Below are 23,781 nucleotides of genomic sequence, written 5' to 3' on the forward strand. Positions count from 1 at the left end.
CTAACACGAATATTGTAGTGGGAAAGACACAGACTTGAATATGTAGAGCTGTAATCACAACTGGTTAAGCGAGCAGCACTTCCACCAGCCAACAGCCACGCCAGTCCTTCTTTTCGTCTTCTTGATCGTGATGCCACTGGTACGTAGCATTACCCCCGGTGGCAGAAGCACCGTCCCGGAGCTTTAAAGGTTGTTTTCAGAAGCACTGTTGTGGGCCTTGAGCTGTGAGACGTGACCAACATCACTGGACCGAACAACAGATGTGATGGACAGATAGGGCCAATCACATAGGTAACAGGTGTTACTTGACTCAGTACACAGTAAGGTCCCGTGTAACGACAAAAAGTTTTTCAAGTAGGCCCACCTGACGATGAGGGGACCAGAGCAGCACAACGGTACCAGGAGAGAAATGTGTGTCTCGATGTGAAGCCCCATACCAACGTCATTGGTTGGTCTGCGACGTTGTCAGGCAAGCGCGGACGAGCTGACGGGCATGATCGACTGGCACGATAGCATCACGGGCATACTCACTGGTGGACACAGTACTGGCTGAAATGACTGTGTCTAGTGGTGAAGTCGGCTCTCTTCAGTACAATAGATAGAAAGGGGAACAGCCTGCTGTGTCGTGACGCGATGAATTGTACGCGAAAGTTGCATAGGGTAGGGCAAGATCCCAGTCTCGGTGGTCCGGCAACACATACATAGCGAGCATATCTTTAAGAGTGCGATTAAAGCATTACGTGATGCCATTGGTTTGAGGGTGGTAAGCAGTGGTCAGTTTGTGCTGCGTGGAACAGGAATGCAGATGTCGGCGATGACTTGAGATAGGAATGTATGGCCACGGTCCATGAGCAGCTGTCTTGGGCCACCGTGAACCAATATAACGTCCTGTAACAGGAAGTCAGCAACGTCGGTTGCACAACTTGTCAGTAGAGCTCGCGTAATTGTGTAGCATGTAGCATCCACTTGTTTCCCAACGTTGATGCAGGAAAAGGACCAAGCAGGTCTAACCCAACACGGTAAAACGATTCCGTGGCTATGTTGATTGGTTGAAGATGGCCAGCGATTAGCAGCAACGGTGTTTTGCGACGTTGACATAACTCACACGTGGCGATGTATCGGCGTACCAAGCGAGCAAAGCCTGGCCAGTAGAAACGGCGTCGTATGCACTCGTACGTGCGAGATATGCCAAGGCATCCAGCTGTGGGTGCATCGTGAAGTTCAGCGAGGACACTGAGTCATAAATGCTTAGGCACGACAATAAGGTCAGGCTCGTCAGGTCGGAAATTGCAGTGGTATAGGACACCCTCTTGAAACACAAAGTGACGGACAGAGGCATCGCTTGGAGAAGATTCTGTGCGGCTGATGATGTCAAGCAGCAGTGGATCCCGTTTCTGTTCTTCCCCAATGTGAACGAAGTCGGACACTGAAAAGATGGAGTGCACCGTGGTCACATCAGCGTCATTAGGATCGTTGACAGGGTACCGGAAGAGGCAATCAACATCCTGGTGCAGGCGTCCAGATTTGTACACGATCATGTAGGAAAATTCTTGCAGGTGCACAGCCAAGCTACCGAGCCGCCCGAGGGATCTTTACGCAAGTTCAGCTAGCAGAGCGCATGGTGGTCGGTAACTACCGGAAATGGGCGTCCATATAGGTATGGCCTGAATTTTGCAACCGCCCAAACGAGAGCCAAGCACTTGCGCTCTGTTATGGAATAATTGCGTTCAGGGGTGGATAGGAGGCAGCTGGCATATGCAATAACGCAGTCATAACCACGTTGTCACTGAGCTAGCACTGCGCCAATGCCATGGCCACTTGCATCCGTACGGATCTCAGTAGGGGCAGCAGGGTCGAAGTGGGCCAAAATCAGAAGAGTAGTAAGGAGCACGATGAGATTAGAGAATACAGAAGCCTCTTCTGAGCCCCATGAAAACGGGACGCCTCGCTTGAGGAGCTGCGTAAGAGGTCTCGCTATATCTGCAAAGTTTTTCATGACGTGTCGGATGCAAGAACATAGTCCAAGAAAGCTGCGAACATCCTTTGCGGAATGTGGCACACAGGAAAGTTTTTGACTGCGCTGATTTTTGCCGGGTCTGGTTGTACACCGTTAGCGTCCACTAAATGGCCAAGTACTGTAATTTGGCGGCGGCCAAAGCAATATTTGGACAAGTTCAGCTGCAGTCCAGCACGACGGAAGATGTCTAAGATGGCTGACAGGTGCTCTATATGAGTGTCAAATGTTGGGGAAAAAACATCTTCCAAGGAACACAAACAGGTGGACCATTTAAAGCCTCTGAGCAGAGAGTCCATCGTTCCTTCAAATTGATATAGGCCATCGGTGGTTATAAATGCCGTCTTTTCATGATCCACATCATCCACCTCAAACTGCCAGTACTCAGAAGGTAGGTCTATGGAGGAAAAAGAGTGGACACCATAGAGGCAATCAAGGGCATCATCTATTCGTGGCAGAGGGTACATGCCCTTTTTTTTTTGTTATTCTGTTTAGGTGTCGATAATTGACAAAGAAATGCCATGTGTAGTCTTTCTTGCGGACTAGAAGGACAGGGGATGCCCAAGGACTGCAGGATGGCTCAATGATGTGCTTGGCGACCATTTTGTCGACCTCACCTTGGATAATTTGACGCTCACTCACCGACACGCGATATGGACGCCTATGAATAAGAGGCTCGTCACTAGTGTTTATGTGATGGGTCACAACAGTAGGTTGTCCCCCCCACAATTCTCTTCTCCCCCTCTTTGCCCCCTCAAGATCAAACATAATCATTACACAGTGGATAAGCTCCCTGCCCCCCTCAAAGGGATTCACTTGTCGTGGCTGCCCCCCCCAGTCAAAAAATCCTGGCACCACCCCTGGATTGAAGGAGGGGGTTCAGGGGACATTGGTGCCACTGTAGCAGGAGCGGCTGCTTCAAGTTCACGCTTGACGAGTCGTGTTAAGTTAGCGCAGGCATCTGGTGGACGATATGTGTCGAGGCAAGATGACGTCGCTGTGGTATTCGGAAGGCGCTGGAACTGATGTGACATGCGCTTGCTTTTAACCTGTTCCAGGCAGCAACATTCTTGAATGATCACATCAACAGATAAAACGTTATTGAACACCAGCAGGTTCAATAATGCGTCGACGGCGATACCCTTGAGGATGTGCGCAATTTTTTCTGGCTCGGACATGTTTTCATCGGCTTTGCGGCAGAGTGCTAGGACATTCTGAATATAGCTGATGTAGGGCTCAGTGGAAGTTTGCACGCGAGTTGATCATTCATTCTTTGTGACTAGTCGACGACCAGAAAGGTTTCCAAAAAGCTCACGGATCTTTTCCTTGAAGCTGTCCCAGCTTGTAATGTCATGCTCGAGGGTGTCAAACGAGACACAAAAGGTTCCGTCGAGGTAAAAGATGACACTCGCGAGTATGAGTGTGGGGTCCCACCTGCAACTGGCGTTGACACGTTCGTACAGGCACAGCCATTAGTCGACATCAGGACCATCGAGGCCTGAGAACATGCCAGAGTCTTTCAAGACGGGAAGCGTGACGAAAGTTGTTGCGGCCGGTGGGGTGGCAGGCTGGGCAGAAGGCGTAACGATTGGAGTAAATTAGTCGAGTCCTGAGAGGTCATGTTGAAAGCTGCGAGTGAACGCCCACTGCAGAATTCTGTGGCAAGGACGGGGATTGCACTGCTCCACCAAATATGTTACGGGAAAGACACAGACATGAATATGTAGATGTATTTACAACTGGTTCGGCGAGCAGCACTGACAATGCAACAGCTCGCGCCAGTCTATCTTTTCTCGTCCTTCTCTTCGTCTTCTTGATCGCGATGCCTCTGGTACGTAGCAATATGACAAACAAGCACCTCCACTGTTTCCATCAGGACGTATGTGATCTCTGTTAAAACGCGATACTACCTTCAATGAGTTTACGTATTCGCCGTGGCAAAGTGTGCATGCTGCTTTGGCAATGCTAAAACATGCTGGGAGCTCATGCGTAGTCCTACCCAGTGATGGAAGCGACATTTTGCTTTTTGGAGCAGATTCTGGAGCAGTAAAAAAATGCTAGTTTGGAGCAGCAATTGGTGTTTTCGGAGCTGATAGCCATGCTTACGGACTTGCCAGCGTATTGTCACGTGGTCGTGACGTCGACGAACACAGCAGTCGGCGTTTGTAGGATGAAACTGTTTATTTGGCCGAACTTGTGGCCGGAAAATGAGAACTAGAACTACAGCAGTGCACGCTGTACAATGATAGCGGCGAACAGGGCGTCGTCCGTCGATCAACTGACAAGCGATCAAGCGCGTCGGCTTTTATACAGGCGCTATCGAACTTTCCAGCAATATCGCTGGTGGCGGCGTTATCTCTAGACAAAACTGGAATATTCGCGTGCGGGGCGCAATCTTAACAAACCGATCTACTACAATCGCGACGCTTCTAGAACACTACTTCGCGGACAGCGTCGAGCGTTGATAACCGTCCCTGCCGGTCAAACCCAAATACATCAAAACAAGACAAGAAGTGGGCGTGGCATTGCCCCCCTCTGAAAAAGCATCGTCCCGATGCTTATGAAGGAACATAGAAGAGAAAAAAACAACACAAAACAAGTGCATACACAAATAAATTACAATAACGAAGGAAAAAATAGAGTCCCCAGGCTCGCTAATGCGCAAAAAACGGCTTAAGGCGCACGACATGGACGACTTCAGGTCGCGCACGGCGCCGCTGAGAGTTCGTAATGCCGTCAGGGGCAACCTCATAGTCGAGTGCGCCGAGGCGTCGAAGTACCCTGTACGGTCCGAAGTATCGTCGAAGAAGCTTCTCACTAAGTCCTCGTCGGCGTATTGGCGTCCATACCCATACACGGTCACCGGGTTGGTATTCCATGTGGCGTCGTCGAAGGTTGTAGCGGCGGCTGTCAGTCGTCTGCTGGTTCTTTATCCGTAGGCGGGCGAGCTGTCGTGCTTCTTCGGCACGCTGTAGGTAGGTGGTCACGTCGATGTTTTCCTCGTCGGTCACGTTTGGTAGCATGGCGTCGAGCGTCGTTGCCGGGCTCCGTCCGTAGACCAACTTGTATGGCGTCATCTGTGTCGTTTCCTGTACGGCCGTGTTGTACGCGAAGGTCACGTACGGAAGGATGGCGTCCCACGTCTTGTGTTCGACGTCGACGTACATGGCCAGCATGTCGGCGATGGTCTTATTTAGACGCTCGGTGAGGCCGTTGGTCTGTGGGTGGTACGCGGTGGTGCGGCGATGGCTTGTGCGGCTGTATTCCAAGATCACCTGAGTTAGGTCAGCCGTGAACGCTGTACCTCTGTCGGTGATGAGAACCTCTGGGGCGCCGTGTCGAAGGACGATGCTCTCAACGAAGAACTTGGCTACCTCAGCCGCACTGCCTTTGGGCAGGGCTTTTGTATCGGCGTAGCGGGTGAGGTAGTCGGTAGCCACGACGATCCATTTATTTCCGCAAGTCGACGTTGGGAACGGCCCCAGGAGGTCCATCCCGATCTGCTGGAATGGTCGCCGAGGAGGCTCGATCGGCTGAAGGAAGCCTGCTGGTCTTGTGGGCGGTGTCTTCCGTCGCTGACAGTCTCGGCACGTCCTTACGTAGCGAGTGACGTCGGCGGCAAGGCGCGGCCAGTAGTACTTTTTGTGTACTCGTGCGAGCGTTCGGGAAAGTCCGAGGTGTCCAGCCGTCGGGTCGTCGTGCAGGGCATGCAAAATTTCTGGTCGCAGTCCCGAAGGTACAACGATAAGGTAGCTGGCTCAGGCCGGAGAGAAGTTCTTCTTTACGAGGACGTTGTTTTTCAAAGAAAATGATGCCAATCCTCGCCTGAATACTTTTGGGACAACGATGGTCCTGCCCTCCAGGTATTCCACTAGACCCTTCAGTTCAGGGTCGGCTCGCTGTCGTTCGGCGAAGTCTTCGGTACTTATGGCTCCCAAGAAGCTGTCATCATCCTGGTCGTCGGGCGTTGGTGGGTCGACGGGGGCACGAGACAAGCAGTCGGCGTCGGAGTGTTTCCTTCCGGACTTGTACACGACAGTAATGTCAAATTCTTGAAGTCTCAGGCTCCACCGTGCGAGGCGACCTGAAGGGTCCTTCAAGTTAGCTAGCCAACACAAGGCGTGATGGTCGCTCACAACTTTGAAGGGCCTGCCGTAGAGATAGGGGCGAAACTTTGACGTAGCCCAGATGATGGCGAGGCACTCCTTTTCTGTTGTGGAATAGTTGACCTCTCCTTTAGACAGCGACCGGCTAGCATAACTGATAACCCTTTCCAGTCCGCCCGCCCGCTGCACAAGGACGGCGCCGAGTCCTATGCTGCTTGCATCGGTGTGAATCTCCGTATCGGCGTATTCGTCGAAATGCGCAAGTATCGGAGGTGTCTGCAGGCGTCGTTTCAGTTCATGAAATGCTTCGACTTGCGCTGTTTGCCACCTGAATTCGACGTCGGTCTTCGTGAGCTGCGTTAGTGGCTCGGCGATCCGTGAAAAGTCTTTGACAAAGCGTCTGTAATAGGCACAGAAGCCGAGAAATCGGCGCACGGCCTTCTTGTCGGTGGGTGGCGGGAAAGCGGCTATGGCAGCTGTTTTCTGCGGGTCTGGGAGCACTCCAGTCTTGCTGATCACGTGACCCAGAAACAAGAGCTCCTCGTACGCGAAGCGGCACTTTTCTGGCTTCAGGGTGAGCCCGGAGTTCTTGATTGCTTGAAGTACGGATTGAAGTCGCTGGAGGTGTTCGTCGAAGTTCGAGGAATACGCAACGACGTCGTCCAAGTAAACAAGGCAAGTCTGCCACTTCAAGCCAGCTAATACAGTATCCATGACTCATTGGAAAGTCGCAGGTGCCGAGCAAAGACCGAAGGGCATGACCTTGAACTCGAACAGGCCGTCCGGCGTTATAAAGGCGGTCTTTTCTCGGTCTCTCTCGTCGACTTCAATTTGCCAGTAGCCGGTCTTGAGGTCCATCGACGAAAAGTAATTCGCGTTGTGGAGTCGATCCAGGGTGTCGTCTATCCGTGGGAGAGGGTATACGTCCTTCTTTGTGATTTTGTTCAGGCGACGATAATCGACGCAGAAACGTAGGGTCCCATCCTTCTTCTTCACTAACACCACGGGAGACGCCCACGGGCTGTTGGACGGCTGGATGATGTCGTCGCGTAGCATTTCATCGACTTGTTTCTTAACGGCCTCCCGTTCCCGCGTCGAAACCCGGTAGGGACTCTGACGGAGTGGTCGAGCATTTTCTTCTGTTATGATGCGGTGCTTAGCAAGGGGCGTTTGTCGGACCCGCGACAACGACGAGAAACAGTCCCTGTATTCCTGCAGAAGGCGTCGAAGCTGTTGCTGTTGGCGAGCGGGAAGTCTTGGGTTTACGTCGAAGGGTGGCTCAGGGATCGTCGTCGTAGCTTCGTCAGAATCTGAAAAGGCAAACGCATCGCTGACGGCCAAGATTTCTTCGATGTATGCAATCGTCGTGCCCCTGCTCAGGTGTCTGTATTCCTGGCTGAAATTCGTTAGCATCACGCTTCCTTTCCCTTCATACAGCCGAGCAATGCCTCTTGCGACGCAAATGTCACGGTCTAGCAGCAAACCCTGATCGCTCTCGATGACACCTTCGATGCATTCAGCCGTTTCGGTGCCGACGGGAATTATGATGCTGGATCTAGGAGGAATGGTGACTTGATCCTCGAGCACGTTGAGGGCATGTTGACATGGGTTCGTATTCGATGGTGTCGCTTTCTCCGACGATAGGGTTATCGACTTGGTTCTTAAGTCGATGACGGCGCCGTGGTCACTTAGGAAGTCCATTCCAAGTATCACATCCCTGGAGCAGTTTTGTAGGATTACAAAGCTCGCAGGATAAGTCCGGTTGTTGATAGTGACTCTCGCCGTGCATACACCAATCGGCGTTATTAGATGGCCTCCAGCAGGACGGATCTCGGGGCCTTCCCAAGCAGTCCTAACTTTCTTCAACTTTGCTGCGAACGGCCCACTGATGACGGAATAGTCGGCTCCAGTATCGACGAGAGCGGTGACGTTGTGGCCGTCGATCAGAACGTCGAGGTCGCTAGTCCGCCGTCTTGCGTTGCGGTTACGTCGCGGCGTCGGGTCACGGCTACGTCGGTTTGCACCGCTGCTTCCGCGTTGCGTCGTCAGGTCTGCTTCCGGTCGCAAAGTTTCGTCTTCGGGACGTCGACGTCGTTCGGCGTGCGGCAGGGGCTCGGAACTTCGTCGTGGTGTCGTCGTCGACGGCGGAGGATCTTCAGCATTTCGTCATTCAGCAACCGCACCTCCATCGGTTGCTGCCCTTAGTTTTCCGGATACGGGCTAGGCGACCGGCCCCGGTTTGGGCCAGTGTACTGCCGGCGGTGCGGTGACATGTAGCGGCCGGGCGACGGTGAGCGGGAAGGTCATCGTTCTTGCCACTGTGTGCCTGTGAGGTAGTCGTCGATGTCGCGAGGTCGTTCGCCTGGCTGCGGGCGCGGCGCGTTGACGGGGAATCCACGTAGCCCCATCTGACGGTACTGGCAGCGGCGGTACGTGTGGCCGGCCTCCCCGCAGTGGTAGCAGAGCGGGCGGTTGTCAGGGGCACGCCAGACATCGGTCTTCCTCGGGGTGTAGCACTGGCCGACAGGTGGGCGGTAGGGCGTCGGTGGCGGCGGCGGCGTCTGGCCGACAGGTGGACGGTAGGGCGTCGCTGGCGGCGTCTGGCGACGGTACTGCGGCGGTGTGTCGTCTTGGCGTGGGCGTGGAGGAGGAGCATGACGGCGGGCTGCAGCAGCATAGCTCATAGCTTGCGGCTGCGGCTCTGGTAGCTGAGGCGCACCGAGTGAATGCTGAATCTCCTGGCGCACGACGTCGGCGATGGAATCCACTTGAGGTTGCGACGAAGGTAGAATTTTTCGCAGCTCCTCTTGCACGATTGCTCGAATCGTCTCACGCAGGTCGGCGGATCCTAGTGCTTGAACGTCGGCGTAGCTTGTGGTCGAGAAGCTGCGGTTGTATTGGCGTGTTCGCATCTCAAGCGTTTTCTCGATTGTTGTTGCTTCGGAGACAAATTCTTCGACGGTATTCGGCGGATTCCTCATAAGTCCAGCGAAGAGCTGTTCCTTTACTCCTCGCATGAGGAAGCGGACTTTCTTGTCCTCGGGCATGGCAGGGTCAGCGTGGCGAAATAGCCGGGTCATTTCCTCTGCAAAGATGGCCACGCTTTCATTTGGAAGTTGGACCCGTGTCTCCAGCAAGGCTGCGGCCCTTTTCTTTCGGACGACGCTTGTGAACGTCTCCAGGAAAGCGCTGCGAAAGGCGTCCCAGGTTCGAAGAGTGGACTCCCGATTCTCGAACCAGGTCCTTGCTGCATCTTCCAGGTAAAAGTAGACGTGGCGCAGCTTGTCCTCGGAGTCCCAGTTGTTGAACGCTGAGACCCTTTCGAAGGTCTCGAGCCAGGTTTCAGGGTCTTCGAATGACGACCCGCGGAAAGTTGGCGGCTCCTTGGGCTGCCGGAGAAGTATCGGCGCAGGCTGCACGGGGTCGGTCATCGTCGCTGCGGTCGGTGTTGGGACCTGGGGCTGCCTGGTGTTTTCGGGAAGGAGCCCGTACTCTGGCTGCAGTCCCTTCTGCCTGCGGCTTGTTCGACGATCCGGGTTTTCTTTGCCGTCGTCCTTCTCGCGGCTTGGGCTTGGGTCAGCACTTCGCGGGGGCGTCCGGATCATGGGAGAAGCAGCACCTCCACCAGATGTCACGTGGTCGTGACGTCGACGAACACAGCAGTCGGCGTTTGTAGGATGAAACTGTTTATTTGGCCGAACTTGTGGCCGGAAAATGAGAACTAGAACTACAGCAGTGCACGCTGTACAATGATAGCGGCGAACAGGGCGTCGTCCGTCGATCAACTGACAAGCGATCAAGCGCGTCGGCTTTTATACAGGCGCTATCGAACTTTCCAGCAATATCGCTGGTGGCGGCGTTATCTCTAGACAAAACTGGAATATTCGCGTGCGGGGCGCAATCTTAACAAACCGATCTACTACAATCGCGACGCTTCTAGAACACTACTTCGCGGACAGCGTTGAGCGTTGATAACCGTCCCTGACGGTCAAACCCGAATACATCAAAACAAGACAAGAAGTGGGCGTGGCAGTATATTCCCATGTCATTTGGGTGCACAGGTTCGCCGACTGAAGCATCCTCAGTGACTGATCAATGAATGGCGATATCTGCTGAGTCCTTTTGTTGTCTCTTGAATTTGAATACGGAATCTTTTTTTGGAAAGTAAGTGAGGATCATGTTCAACTGGCACTTCAGCAGAGGGCATTGGTGTGGCAGCTCGTTGTCAATGCTGATTCACACAGCAGACACAGAAACAAGTGGCAAAAAGAGAGAGGGTGAGAGATGTCTACTGAAAAAAAAAAGGGGGGGAAACGTGGCGCCCCAAAATAACTTTCGCACTTTCCCAAGGGCCTTTTTTCTTGTCACACGTTCTTAAAAACATTTACTCATTCTGCCACGGTGTCTTAGTCTTCCCATCTTGAAGGAAAGTGGAAATTTTAAGGGCTCGTTTTTCTTTGTTATACACAATATTGCTACATGTAGGCTGCCGGAATCCATATTGTCGACGCGCGTGTGTGCCCGACGAAGAGGACGAAGGTCGCTAGCTGCTCGAGCTCGGAGCCGGATTGCTCGGCGCTGCAACCGTTCTTGCAAATATATCTTGTGAATAGCGACTTGTAAAAGCGACTGTCACTCACGTAACATATTTGGTGGAGGTGGAACGTTCCCCGTCCTCATCACGCAGCTCCGCAGTGGCCGCGTCATCCAGCCTCTCGCCATGGCTTCCAATGACAACCCGTCCCCATCTCCATCTGCGGCACCTACGACAACCTTTGTTGCGGTCCCCACCCCCCGCGATCCCGGGACATTCTCTGCGCAACCTGGCCTCGACGTCGACTACTGGCTTCGCCTGTATGAACGGGTCAGTCAAACTCACCGGTGGGACCCTACCATGATGCTCGCTAATGTTCTCTTCTACTTGGACGGAACCCCGCGCATCTGGTACGAAACACATGAGACCGAGCTCACCAGCTGGGACACGTTCAAGGAGAAGCTACGTGACATCTTTGGGAACCCGACCGGTCGCCACGCAGCTGCACGACAAGAGCTCGCTACCCGTGTCCAGTCACCTACTGAGTCGTATGTCTCATACATACAAGAAGTGCTTGCACTTTGCCGGAAAGTGGACGAGGCAATGCCCGAAGCTGACAAAGTGGGTCACGTTTTGAAAGGCATCGCGGACGACGCTTTCCATTTGCTGGTCTACACCAACGTCTCGACTATCGACCGCATCATTCAAGAATGCCGCCGTTTCGAAACGGCCAAAAGCCGTCGTGTGCACCCTCAATTTTCTCGGTTGCCAAACACGGCTGCCACGTCCACCTGCTCCGATTCCGCCGCTACACCGCCCTTTGAGCAGAGTGTAACGCGTATCGTCCGACGGGAACTTGAAGCGGCAAGTCCAGCGCCGTTCCAGCCCTCTCCATTCGACCATGCCACTATACAACCAACCCCCGCGGTCTCCGTTATTCAGGCGGTCGTACGACAAGAATTCGCCAACCTCGGGTTCCCTGTCGCCTGCCCCGTCTCTCGCCCCTCGTCCCGACCAATGCCCATGAATGCATCTCGAAGTGACCCATTCGTTCCTCCACGATCTCGCAACCCAGCGGAATGGCGAACTCCCGACGACAGACCCATCTGCTTCCGGTGCCACCGCGTTGGTCATGTCTCCCGCTACTGCCGCGCCACTTGGACGCCGCCATATAGGACCCAATTTTTCTCGCCTTCCCGCCCATATGAAGATCTTCGCCGGTATTCGCCCAGCCGTACAGACCCTACTTGTGACACACCTAACAGCCGCCCTCCTGCTCGTTCACCGTCCCCTCAACGCCGTCGTTCCCCGTCGCCCCAACCCCGCCGCCACCCCTCGCCGCCCAACTTTGCATCGTACCCGACGGAAAACTAGATCGTGCAGCTCCTGGAGGTAGTGCTGCATCATCTCCTTCTGAACCAAATCCTCCGTTGACGCTTCCTACGAACAAGAACCTCATCGATGTGCATGTGGACGGTATTTCTTTGACGGCTCTAGTCGATACTGGAGCTCACGTGTCCATAATCAGTGCTCGTCTTTGTCGCCGACTGAAAAAAGTCCTCACACCTGCTACTACAAAAGCTGTACGCGTCGCCGATGGCGGAACTGTTCCTGTCACTGGAATGTGTACAGCTCGCATAAGCATCGCCGACCGTTACGTTCCTGTCCTATTCACGGTGCTCCATAATTGTCCTCATGACCTCATCCTAGGGATGGACTTCCTGTCGACCCATTCTGCCCTGATAGACTGTTCCGCTGGTACTCTTTGCTTGGACCTTCCTCTTCAGCCGGATATTCAGCCCGACCTCCCACACAGCCTCTGCACCTCGGATTTCATCCGCCTACCGCCTAAAGCCCTAACATTCGCCGAATTCACAACGACTTCATCAGTGTTGGATGGGCACTACGTCGTCACGCCGATTACTGATGTACTTCTGGCACGTGACATCACTGTGCCTCACTGCGTCATAACTATAGCCTCTAACCGGGTACATCTCCCAGTCATAAATTTCGGCTTCACGAAGCAAGTCCTCCCTCAAGGCATCTTAATCGCCACGTTGCGGTCCTTAGCCGATGACCACGTCACCTCTTTTGCTGCAGATGTATGCTCCAATCTTCCTTGTCGCCCACCCGATACCACAAGCCTCGACATGGCATTACGCCCCATGATTGCCCCAGACCTCCCCCCAGCGCAATCAGCCGCCCTCATCCGCCTTTTGGCTTCTTACCGCGAGATCTTCGACCTTGACAATCGACCACTCGGCCAAACTTCTCTTGTGCAGCACCGTATCAACACAGGTGATGCTGTTCCCATTCACCGTCGACCGTATCGGGTGTCCGTATCGGAGCGCCAGATTATTCAAGAAGAAGTAAACAAGATGTTAGCTAAAGGCATTATTGAGCCTTCATCGAGCCCTTGGGCGTCACTCGTCGTCCTGGTTAAAAAGAAAGACAACACGTGGCGTTTCTGCATCGATTACCGGCATCTAAATCGAATTACGAAAAAGGACGTGTATCCTTTGCCCCGCATTGATGACGCTCTCGATTGTCTCCATGGCGCACGCTACTTTTCATCCATAGACCTTCGCTCCGGTTATTGGCAGATTGCCGTGGACGAGAAAGACCAAGAAAAGACCGCCTTCGTCACTCCCGATGGCCTGTACCAATTCAAGGTTATGCCCTTCGGTCTATGCAACGCCCCAGCCACGTTCGAGCGCATGATGGACTCTCTGCTACAAGGGTTCAAATGGTCAACATGCCTTTGTTACCTAGACGACGTCCTCGTATTTTCACCTACATTTGAGACCCACCTTGAGCGTCTGTCGGCTATTCTCGACGTCTTCCGCAATGCTGGCCTCCAGTTGAACTCGTCGAAGTGTCACTTCGGCCGCCAACAGATTACAGTGTTGGGTCACCTCGTTGATGCTTCTGGTGTGCGGCCGGACCCTGAGAAAATTCGTGCCGTCACCAGTTTCCCAGTACCCCAATCCGCCAAAGATGTTCGGAGTTTTGTGGGACTCTGTTCCTATTTCCGGCGGTTCGTGAAAGACTTTGCAGCAATCGCTCGACCACTTACTGATCTTCTAAAGAAAGACGTCCCATTTTCGTGGGGGTCCACTCAAGCTGCCGCCTTCTCTCACCTCATCACAATTTTGACGACGCCACCTATATTGGCCCACTTTGACCCATCCGCCCCGACTGAGGTCCGAACTGATGCCAGTGGTCACGGGATCGGAGCCGTCTTCGCCCAACGTCAGCAGGGACACGACCGCGTTATCGCCTACGCTAGTCGCCTCCTTACACCTGCGGAGCGCAACTATTCGATCACCGAAAGAGAATGCCTTGCTCTTGTCTGGGCGGTCTCCAAGTTCCGTCCATATTTATATGGCACTCACTTCTCCGTAGTCACCGACCACCACGCGCTCTGCTGGCTTTCATCATTAAGGGATCCCACAGGTCGACTTGGTCGCTGGGCTCTGCGACTACAAGAGTACACTTTTGCAGTGACGTACAAGTCTGCACGCCTGCATCAGGACGCCGACTGCCTATCTCGCTACCCGGTTGGTGAGTCGCGCACCGTCCCTGACACCGACGCTTGCGTGTGCACCGTTTCCCAACTGACCCACATAGCCGACGAGCAACGCCGTGATGCATCCTTACGGGCTATCATCGAGTGCCTCGAAGCCTCACCTTCGGACCGATCTCATCGCTCGTTCGTACTCCAGAATGGTACGCTATACCGCCACAACTTTCATCCAGACGGACCATCCCTGCTGCTCGTTGTACCCAAACACCTCCGCTCCGCTGTACTCCACGAACTTCACGACGTTCCAACTGCCGGTCACCTTGGTGTGTCCCGCACATACGACCGAATCCGCCGTCGCTTCTATTGGCCAGGTCTCGCACGCTCCGTCAGACGATACGTCGCGGCGTGTGAGAAATGTCAACGCCGCAAAACACCATCGACGCTTCCGGCTGGGTGCCTTCAACCCCTCGACATTTCGTCCGAACCCTTCTTTCGCGTCGGCTTGGACCTACTCGGCCCTTTTCCCCTGTCTTCTGCTGGCAACAGGTGGATAGCTGTGGCCACAGACTACGCCACACGCTACGCCATCACACGAGCTCTTCCAACAAGCTGCGCCACAGATGTCGCCGATTTCCTTCTGCGCGACGTGATCTTGCAACACGGTGCTCCACGCCAGCTGCTCACGGACCGTGGCCGCACATTTCTATCGAGAGTCATAGCGGACATCCTGCGTTCATGTGAAACGCGGCATAAGCTCACTACGTCGTACCATCCGCAAACGAATGGCCTCACGGAGCGTCTGAACCGAACCCTAACAGACATGCTTTCAAAGTATGTTTCCTCAGACCACTCTGACTGGGACCTTGCTCTACCGTACGTGACATTTGCCTACAATTCCTCGCGCCATGACACGGCTGGTTACTCCCCATTTTTCCTGCTGTTCGGCCGCGAACCCACATTGCCCCTTGATACACTCATTCCGTTGCCAGCAGCTCCGACCACTGAATACGCCCTGGACGCTATCAGCCGGGCCGCTCATGCACGCGAAGCCGCTCGTACTCGCCTTCTGACCTCCCAAGAGAACCAACGCCGTCGGTATGATCAACGACACCGCGACGTACACTTTTCGCCCGGTTCTTTGGTTCTGCTGTGGTCTCCGACCCGGCACGTTGGCCTGTCCGACAAACTGCTCTCTCGGTACACAGGGCCATACCGAGTGCTTCGTGCGGTGACTCCCGTCACCTATGAAATCGCTCCTGCTGACTCGTCGTCTTCATCCACCCCGCATGCCAGCGACATCGTACACGTCGCACGCCTGAAGCAGTACCACTCGCCCAATGACGTTGACGTCTAGATGCGCCGAGACGGCGCCTTTGCGCCGGGGGTTATGCTACATGTAGGCTGCCGGAATCCATATTGTCGACGCGCGTGTGTGCCCGACGAAGAGGACGAAGGTCGCTAGCTGCTCGAGCTCGGAGCCGGATTGCTCGGCGCTGCAACCGTTCTTGCAAATATATCTTGTGAATAGCGACTTGTAAAAGCGACTGTCACTCACGTAACAATATTAATAAGAACTAACAGACAATAATGCCAAGGAAAGTATAAGGGATGTCATTAGTAGTAAATGTAATGTAACTGTGAAGAAAAGTGGACGAAAAGATAACTTGCCGTGGGCAGGGACCGAACCTGCGACCTTCGAATAATGCGTCCGATGCTCTACCAACTGAGCTACCGCGGCGGCCATTCCCCCGTCCACTTTATGGGGTATATATATGCATTTTAAACGTGGAGTGTCAGTCAGCGCCGCCAGTAGCCATGACAGCGAGTGTGGAACACTTTTTCTGCCATTTGGCATCACGTAGTACGTGAACTTATTACGAGCTGGGAGCTGACCAATAATCCCTCGCATACCACCTGAAAGCATCAAGTCTTCGCAACGTATGGATTTCGTATGGCATTCGTGCTTGCTCGGGGTCCCTGCGTGTGTGCAGTACTGCGGCATGGCTGGCAGCGCACGCACCAGTTACTCCAAGGCTTGCTCAGAAATGCAAAAACCACAATATATATGCTTAAACTAATATCGTCATATGCTCGTGCTGTACAACCTCCGGGGGTGTGCGGTTGCTTCAACGAACGAGCCGCGTGTGAGGTCGCCTTTCATCTTGTCACACCAATGCGTCTCATTCATCCGCTCTCAACAAAATTGAGGAAAAATGCATGACCACCTTGCTGCATCCATTAAGAGACAGATGACACCATATACCTGCAGGAAATGCAAGCCCCGAAGAAAATAGAAAACACATGCCTAGAAGCTTGGCGGATGGATCAGATGCCTTCTAATCTTTAGAAATTTGGGTGAGCATTGTCCTGACACTTCAGAACACATACGGTTCCTTCTTTAGAGTTCGAGAAAGTGAGACACATGAGGAGGGCTTCTTTTCTTGTTCGGCGGGTATCAAAGGGCGCTTCAGGCGGCGGCGATGCTCGTCAGCAAAAGAACACAACAGTGTGAGGGCTTGACCGGTGGGAATGAGTTGAAGAATAAAAGGGGGTGGGGAGCTTCTTAGATGTGTGGATGTGTCGAGGTGGACTGTGAGATGAGAGACAGGAGGATACTTTTTCTTTTTTCTTGTGCAGAGAGGAGCGAAGGCCCTACGTGTAGGTTGCCTTGAGCACTTGGGGTCGTTTGGATGTGCCAACATTCATTTCCGGTAATTGGTTTCAGCTGCGAGGACAATAGTTTCAGGAAAATTGATTCAGCGGTCTGCGTCTTCAAAGTGTTCGCGCCTGTGGCGTTGCGATCTTTTGTGAAATTGTGGACTTCTTTCCAGTCTTTCTTTCAGGTTCTAAGTTCCGCTGATGCAGCTGGTGTCGCAGCCTGCATGAACAACTTTGTAGAAGATGCCTTGGCTTCGCTGTTTCACTGGCCGGTCTTTGGGAGTAGGCAGAGGACACACTATTATGTTCGTAAACGTGTGATAGTTTTGCTGGCGCCTCAGATAGTGGAGTGATGCACTTCTGTGGAGCTGTTGATTGTGGGAGGCCTGTCGCTCGATTTCTTAGCTTGTGTTGTTGTGTTTTACCGCGAAAGCTGTTATGGAATCACAACAAGGGCCATTTTTGGCGTTGTAGTTGTCCGCCGTTGCCGGTGTCTGTAACCGCTATCGCACAAAATAAGAAAAGAAAAAGAAATATGAAAAAAATTACAGGATGGAACGGGGTTCGAACCTGGGTCCTCTGCATTGGAGCCCAGTATTCAAGCCATGCTGGTGCTTGAAACAGCTTTGCAAAAAGACCCTATACAGGCTTCATGTCGGGAAGGAATGACATTAACATACGTAATGTAGCACGGTAGAAGAGTAAAATGACAACCAGGCATCACACAACGCGAATTCTGTAACCAGGCGTCACACAACGCGACTTGCGCAATGAGTGGGTTGTTGAATGCTTCCAACCCATTACAAAGGGCTCTGGCATAATTCTTCATCGTCATCAGGCACAGCATCAACAAAGTGCACATAATGCCTTACAGGTGTTTACCGGGTACCACGGATCTTCGCGGAATGATGAAAAATGGCATAGTGGATGCTTCCCTACTTCATAAAAATTATGATGATTTATAGCATAGTGGGTTCCTCGCAAGTGCACTTCTATTGGTTGACTAGGAGGCCCAAAGGCACCCATGATCCATTTTCTCAGGGCCTCAATAAAGTTCGCTCCCCCTCTCTCTCTTTCTCACATTAACGTATGTTATATAGCGTGGTGGGGAGAGTGAAATAACAACCGGGTGTCACACAATGCGAATTACGTAACTAGTGGGTCGTTTAAAGCTTCAAACCCATTACAAAGGGCTCAGCCATCATTCTTCATCGTCATCAGCCATCGCATCGACAAAGCGCACAAAATGCCTTACGGATGGTGCCTCGATTTTCCACAGAATGACGAATAATGGCGCAGTGGGTGCCTCCCAACTTCACAAAAATTATGATTTGTGGCGTAGTGCGCACGTTGCTAGTGTACTTGTCCAAGAGAGTTTATAACGGACTCTAGAAATGCCACGCAGGCCTGGCGTTTTTTTTTTTTTTTGGAAGTGAATTGCTTTCTGAATAAAAGATTTCAGAAGAGTGGCCTGTTGGGCGAATTGGTTGGGCGTTTGTGTGGTCCTTTCTTTGTCCCTGTTTTTTGCACTAAAGTCTACTAAGAAAGATTTGGGGAAGCAGTTTTTGGCGAGTTTCCCGAACGTATCGTGTTTTTCTTTTCTTTCCACGTTGTGTGCTGCAGTGCATTCCAGCTCTTCGAATTAATGTCTTCACTACTCATGTATTGCGGATTTTTGGGTGGTCTGAAGTAAACTAAAGATATCTACCTGTGTAGGTGTGTTTGCACACTTTTATTTTTAGGTTACGAGAACATCCAGAAACGACAGGGAGTCTTCTATTTCAAGGGTAAACTGAATACTTGTGCGATAGAATTTAGATGAGAGAATAATTGTGACTTAGGATCTCTCGATGCTTGAATGACAGTCACTGAGACGTATCAGAGAAAGATTTTTAACTGCAGCTGGAATGAATTAGGAGCTCGTTCCTCGATGCGTTCCATTGTTATATTTGCCATGGCGACCGACATGGGCCCAGAGTTCCCAATAGTTAATTGTTTATGAGAAAGTTTGAATATTTAGCAAACTTAATGTACTTTGATAAGGCAAGAAAAAGAAGATTCGCACCACATGTGGAAGGTCGCAAGTGCTTCAAATGCTTTTTTTTCCGTTTTGGAGGATCGATAGTTACCTTGATTCGACCCTGCCAATTTGAATTGTGTTGTACCCTGTTTGCATGCCAACAGTGGCGCTAACTGGTAAGACCTTAAATCTAAAGGTCATTTTAGCGGTGACACGCGAGTATAGACTTTAGAGCTTGCTGTCGAATTAGTGCCTTCATTCTCATTTTGTATTTCGCAGAGTCCATCCATGATGCAAAAAGAATGTTTGTCCGTAAGAGCACATATTATTGACTATTTAAAGGAAAACAAAGATGCTCCATGAGGAACACAAGTCGTGTTCGCTATAATGTCAAGGATTTAAAAACAAGTAACGAGAATGCCACTGGCATCGAAACTGGAAATGTGCATCACGCTTAAGCGTGTTTCGTTTCCAGAGCGAGTAAGGCCATTAAATGTATATAAAAATGCTTGTTATTTCTATAAAATTAGTTTATAATGTCGAATTTGAAGAAAGTTGCGCATTCAAGGCAAGACGAACATAATCTGTTTATTGTGCAACTTCGTCATCGCGCCCTTAGTGCCATTAAATCAAGCCATGTGACGCTGACAATTTAATGGTATATAGGTACCTGAGATCTTAATCTCTAATTGCACCAGAAGTGTTCAAGTGAACCAGGTATTATTTCCATATATGCAAGTCAGTGCTGTAGATTTGCCAGTGTGAACCGGATCATAACGTTATAAATGGTATACAGCACTATGAACTCTTATTCCGTATCCACATGTATTTCAAGAAAATAATTCCTGAAATTCCCCATTGACAGCTATCTTCCCATTTGTTCATACGACAGCTTCCTCATTGAAGTTCCCCATTGCCCAATGGGGTGGTGCCATTGAGGAAGAGTGCACAATGATACACAACCAGCCACCACTAATTCACACTCTGCAAAATAGTTACTGCACATGCATGAGTAAGTATATTTTCCAAACGAACAATCACAGGCTAACTGAGCAGACCGTTATTTCCATTCAACACCAGTCCCTGCCCTTTTTTTTGTTTCTTTCTCCCTTGCTCTCCGTACACCAGGGGCGTAGCCAAGGGGGGGTTGGGGGGGTTCAAACCCCGCCCGAATTTTTTCAGTTTTGCTTGCGTATATATACACGCACACATACAAACGCACGCACGAACATGCATAAAGTATGGTTGAACCCCCCCCCCCCCCGGAAAAAATTTCTGGCTACGCCCCTGCTGTACACCATAGAGCTTACTTTGAGGCGTGACATTCACACAGCAATTTCTGAAAAGCCTTTGAGGTGCCCATGCACCTCCGCTTGAATGTGCTTAGGCCCAGAAAAGTAATCTTTCGTTTGAGAAACAATCTTGCAGGTTTTCCAGTCCCTGTTGCCCAAACACCATCCAGCCTAGCTGCTTTTCCTCCTAAATGTTCTCTGGAAGCCTGCAGCTGGAATGCTCCCTACAAACACTTTCCGCACAGCACAGTGTGCTCAACAAAGCTTCAACTTGGGCTAGTTTGTATGACATTCTATGACATATTGGGCAGACCAGATGTTGCACAAATATAGCATTAAGAGAACATAGATGTGCTGCTACAGAGACGCAAATGCCTTCTGCTGCCCCAAGTGAGGCCGCCTTTAGTGACTACTGCTAGATCAGTTAGCACTATACATGCGGAACCTAAGAGCTTGAAATGACTAGCTTTCATGTGTACATCCATGATGTCCTTTTGCGAAAAGAAAGAGCTGAAAGTATGTGTCCTGTTCTCTTAGTCCTTCGTGCCTTTCACGCAGCACAACTACATTAGACAGACAGTGTTACTGACACTTGCACACACCTATTTGCCATGCCGCTGCCTAAAGATGAACCTAAAGCTATTGTATGTTTTTCTTCTTGGATGTGGGTGCGAAAAGACAAAGGGACACTTGTGCCAGTGTCTTTCTTCCCTTCCACTTCCAAGACGCATGACGGACCAACAAGCCCGCATCACTACCCTCGTCAGTATGTTTTTCACTGCCCTTGCTCATTTCCCGCATGACTTTCGCTGCACTACTTCATTGTTCCAATGCTTTGACATTCCCCTTCTATCGGATGCTGCCCACCACTGCAAGCTGTTAGGTACACTGGTCTGTTATCGCCTACTCCAGTAATTGACATGCCATGACACAGCTGCAGACATTCATTCTGCTCATACACCTTGGACTGACATTACAATTGCTTGTCCCCAACAAATGTCGCTTGCCCTGGTATAAATCACCATGACATCATCTCCTTTTAATAACTGCAACATGTATTAGTGCAACACAGATAGGCAAAGGCCTCCGGCACACACGAAGAGAGGCGCTAGTGATGGCACTCGGGTTTCATGGTCACCTGCTTCTGACGACTGCACTTTTCACAACATCAGACCACAAAGTTGTCAGATATCTTACATAATTCTTCAATTACTATCCCGGGGCTGCGATTGGTAAACGAAATCAATTACATTTTCAAGGAAAGTGATTGTTACTTATGTAATGTGCCTGCCACTGCCTTGTGGAGGCCGAATGTTTCCCAACCATGGAACGGCGTCAAACGGTCACTTGTGATCGCCTAATCCGGATCGAATTTCTCGATCGCGATTGGCCTTCTTAGCCATGCTCCGGGAGTGTGTCAATCACTTTTGAGAAATTTAATCAAGCTGGGGCTTAATCGCTATCACCAGTGCACCGTGTGACGCAAGTATCAGAAATGGGGTACCTAAATCAATTTTATTAATGAGTACATTATACACGACAACATTACTATTGCAATCAGCAAATGGAGAAGATCACAGTTAAGGTTTGCGGTATTTTGCGCGTTTACAACCAGTCGAAGGCGCGCACATCAAGCCGCATTCCTCTCCACTTTTCTGGGGCACCGAGAGGTGGCGTCAACCACATCTGCGAGATTTCGTGAAATCGGAAAGCTTTGCTATTTCTGAAATCTGACATTTTCTATTTCAAAATGCGGCGCACTACATCGCTAATCCAGGCGTGATGTTCACAACTTGTGCACAAACCCACGTTAACATCGGGCCACCTAATGAATGCAAAGCACGATGACATTGTCGACTAGCTAGACATCGGATTGTTTGGTTGTCGAAGCTGTTCCGGTGCCGAGCTTTCTGAGAATTCAAATCACCCGGCGTGGAAACACCTGTCAGTGTGAGCTAGCCGACACCCATGCGACACCCGACAAGACTGCAAGCATGCGGAAACAAAAGAAGCTGGCGGCGCGCGAGTACACTGGGGCCACCTAGTGCAAGCCGAGCGGCAGGCACACCAACCTGTTCGAGAGGACTGTTCTTGTCCATGGCGAGAAATCCAAAACAGAGCGTCTTCATAGGGAATGCACACACTCGGACGACGCACAGACACGCGGTGCCAGACGCCGGGTCCAGCCTCGACGAGCGGCGCACTGCGTGGCCGTTGCCGCTTTGGCCAATGGGAGGCCAAAGAAGTTTTCAAAGGGGAAGGGCAGCAGATCCGGTCTTGTTTGCCCCTCCTTGCCGGAGAGGAGGATGCGATTACCGATGCAGCCCATGCCGCCGGGCAAACCACGAGTCGCTCGGAGGATTTGACGCTCGGCAGTTGTCTCGTCCGCGATGTCCTCTCGCCGATCCGTGTTGCGTCCGCGAACTTCTAGCTCTAACCGCTTCCCCATATTTCCTATCATTACTTCCCCTTTTGTCGCCCCTGCTGCGCTCCGATAACTTCCTCTGCTTTTTCTTCCTACTTTTCTGTTTTTCCCCAACGTTCATTTCCCATCCACATCAAACCACATCAGTCAGCCGCCACGATGCTCCGAAGCAACCACAGATATTCTTCAGGAATCCAATATATATCCGCGGTTGTAATGGATATCCACTGGAGATCCGTAAATCTCCGCTGGAGTCATAGGCGGAGAGTTTTCATTTTACCGGAGGGGGCGGGGGCCCGACTTGCTCTTCCACATTTGTCTCTCACTTTCCATATATATATATATATATATATATATATATATATATATATATATATATATATATATATATATATATATATATATATATATATATATATATATATATATATATAGAGAGAGAGAGAGAGAGAGAGAGAGAGACAGAGAGTCCAACTTCCAAATTAAAGAATTCAATGTAACTTTATAAGTCTCTTAGGTGCCCTCAATATCATAATGAAGATATGTAAGTGGAAGACCTTAGATTTATTTTTCAATTTATACAAAGACATCGATTCACCTCGTAACTCTTGGCTCGAAGCGAAAAAGGTCGAGGCGACCTTTTTCGTTGACTCGTTGAGTGCGTCGCGGAAAATTGATGCACGCAATGCGTGGGGTTTATTAATAGGCTTTACATGCGCCACACAGGAGAGAGTGGGCTAACGCTATCACGGGAAGCTTTAATTATGCCAGTGAGTTCAATTCAAGATGGCCGAAAGTAATTCTGAGATGGTAGCAAATACCATTTGCTACCACTACACCTTGTGCGAGGCTGCGGTTATGGATCTGGACGAATAATGGAGTTGCTCATTGGTGGCCGAACTTTTAGTAAAACCCTTTACCGATAAATCAAAACTGCGTACTATCTTTTCTCGGCACTTTTATAAGCAGGCATGCTGAATGGTACCAATATATAGGCAACAAGAAATTACCCTTTTTTTTTTTTTTTTTGCGAGTAAGTTTGTGCGAAAGCGTTCACTGACTGACTGTGTCGGGATTGCTTTGTATTCTCAGTATCATTTTTGCGTTCTCAAAACCAGGGGCGTAGCCAGAAATTTTTTTCGGGGGGGGGGGGGGGGGGTTCAACCATACTTTATGTATATTCGTGCGTGCGTTTGTATGTGTGCG

General features: G+C 51.1%; 1 protein-coding gene across 1 annotated transcript in view; it reads right to left on the reverse strand.

Annotated features, from left to right (window-relative positions):
• LOC119394522 (tight junction protein ZO-1) overlaps positions 1-22,424 on the reverse strand; it is a 521,713-nt gene extending 499,289 nt beyond the window's left edge. Inside the window, exon 1 of the mRNA XM_049416099.1 lies at positions 22,223-22,424. Coding sequence (XP_049272056.1) covers positions 22,223-22,279 — 57 coding nt within the window. The 5' untranslated portion in view covers positions 22,280-22,424. The remainder of the gene's footprint in view (positions 1-22,222) is intronic.
• Positions 22,425-23,781: the final 1,357 nt, after the last annotated feature.

Source organism: Rhipicephalus sanguineus, chromosome 5 (assembly GCF_013339695.2).
Source record: "Rhipicephalus sanguineus isolate Rsan-2018 chromosome 5, BIME_Rsan_1.4, whole genome shotgun sequence".
NCBI classification, from domain to species: Eukaryota; Metazoa; Arthropoda; class Arachnida; order Ixodida; family Ixodidae; genus Rhipicephalus; species Rhipicephalus sanguineus.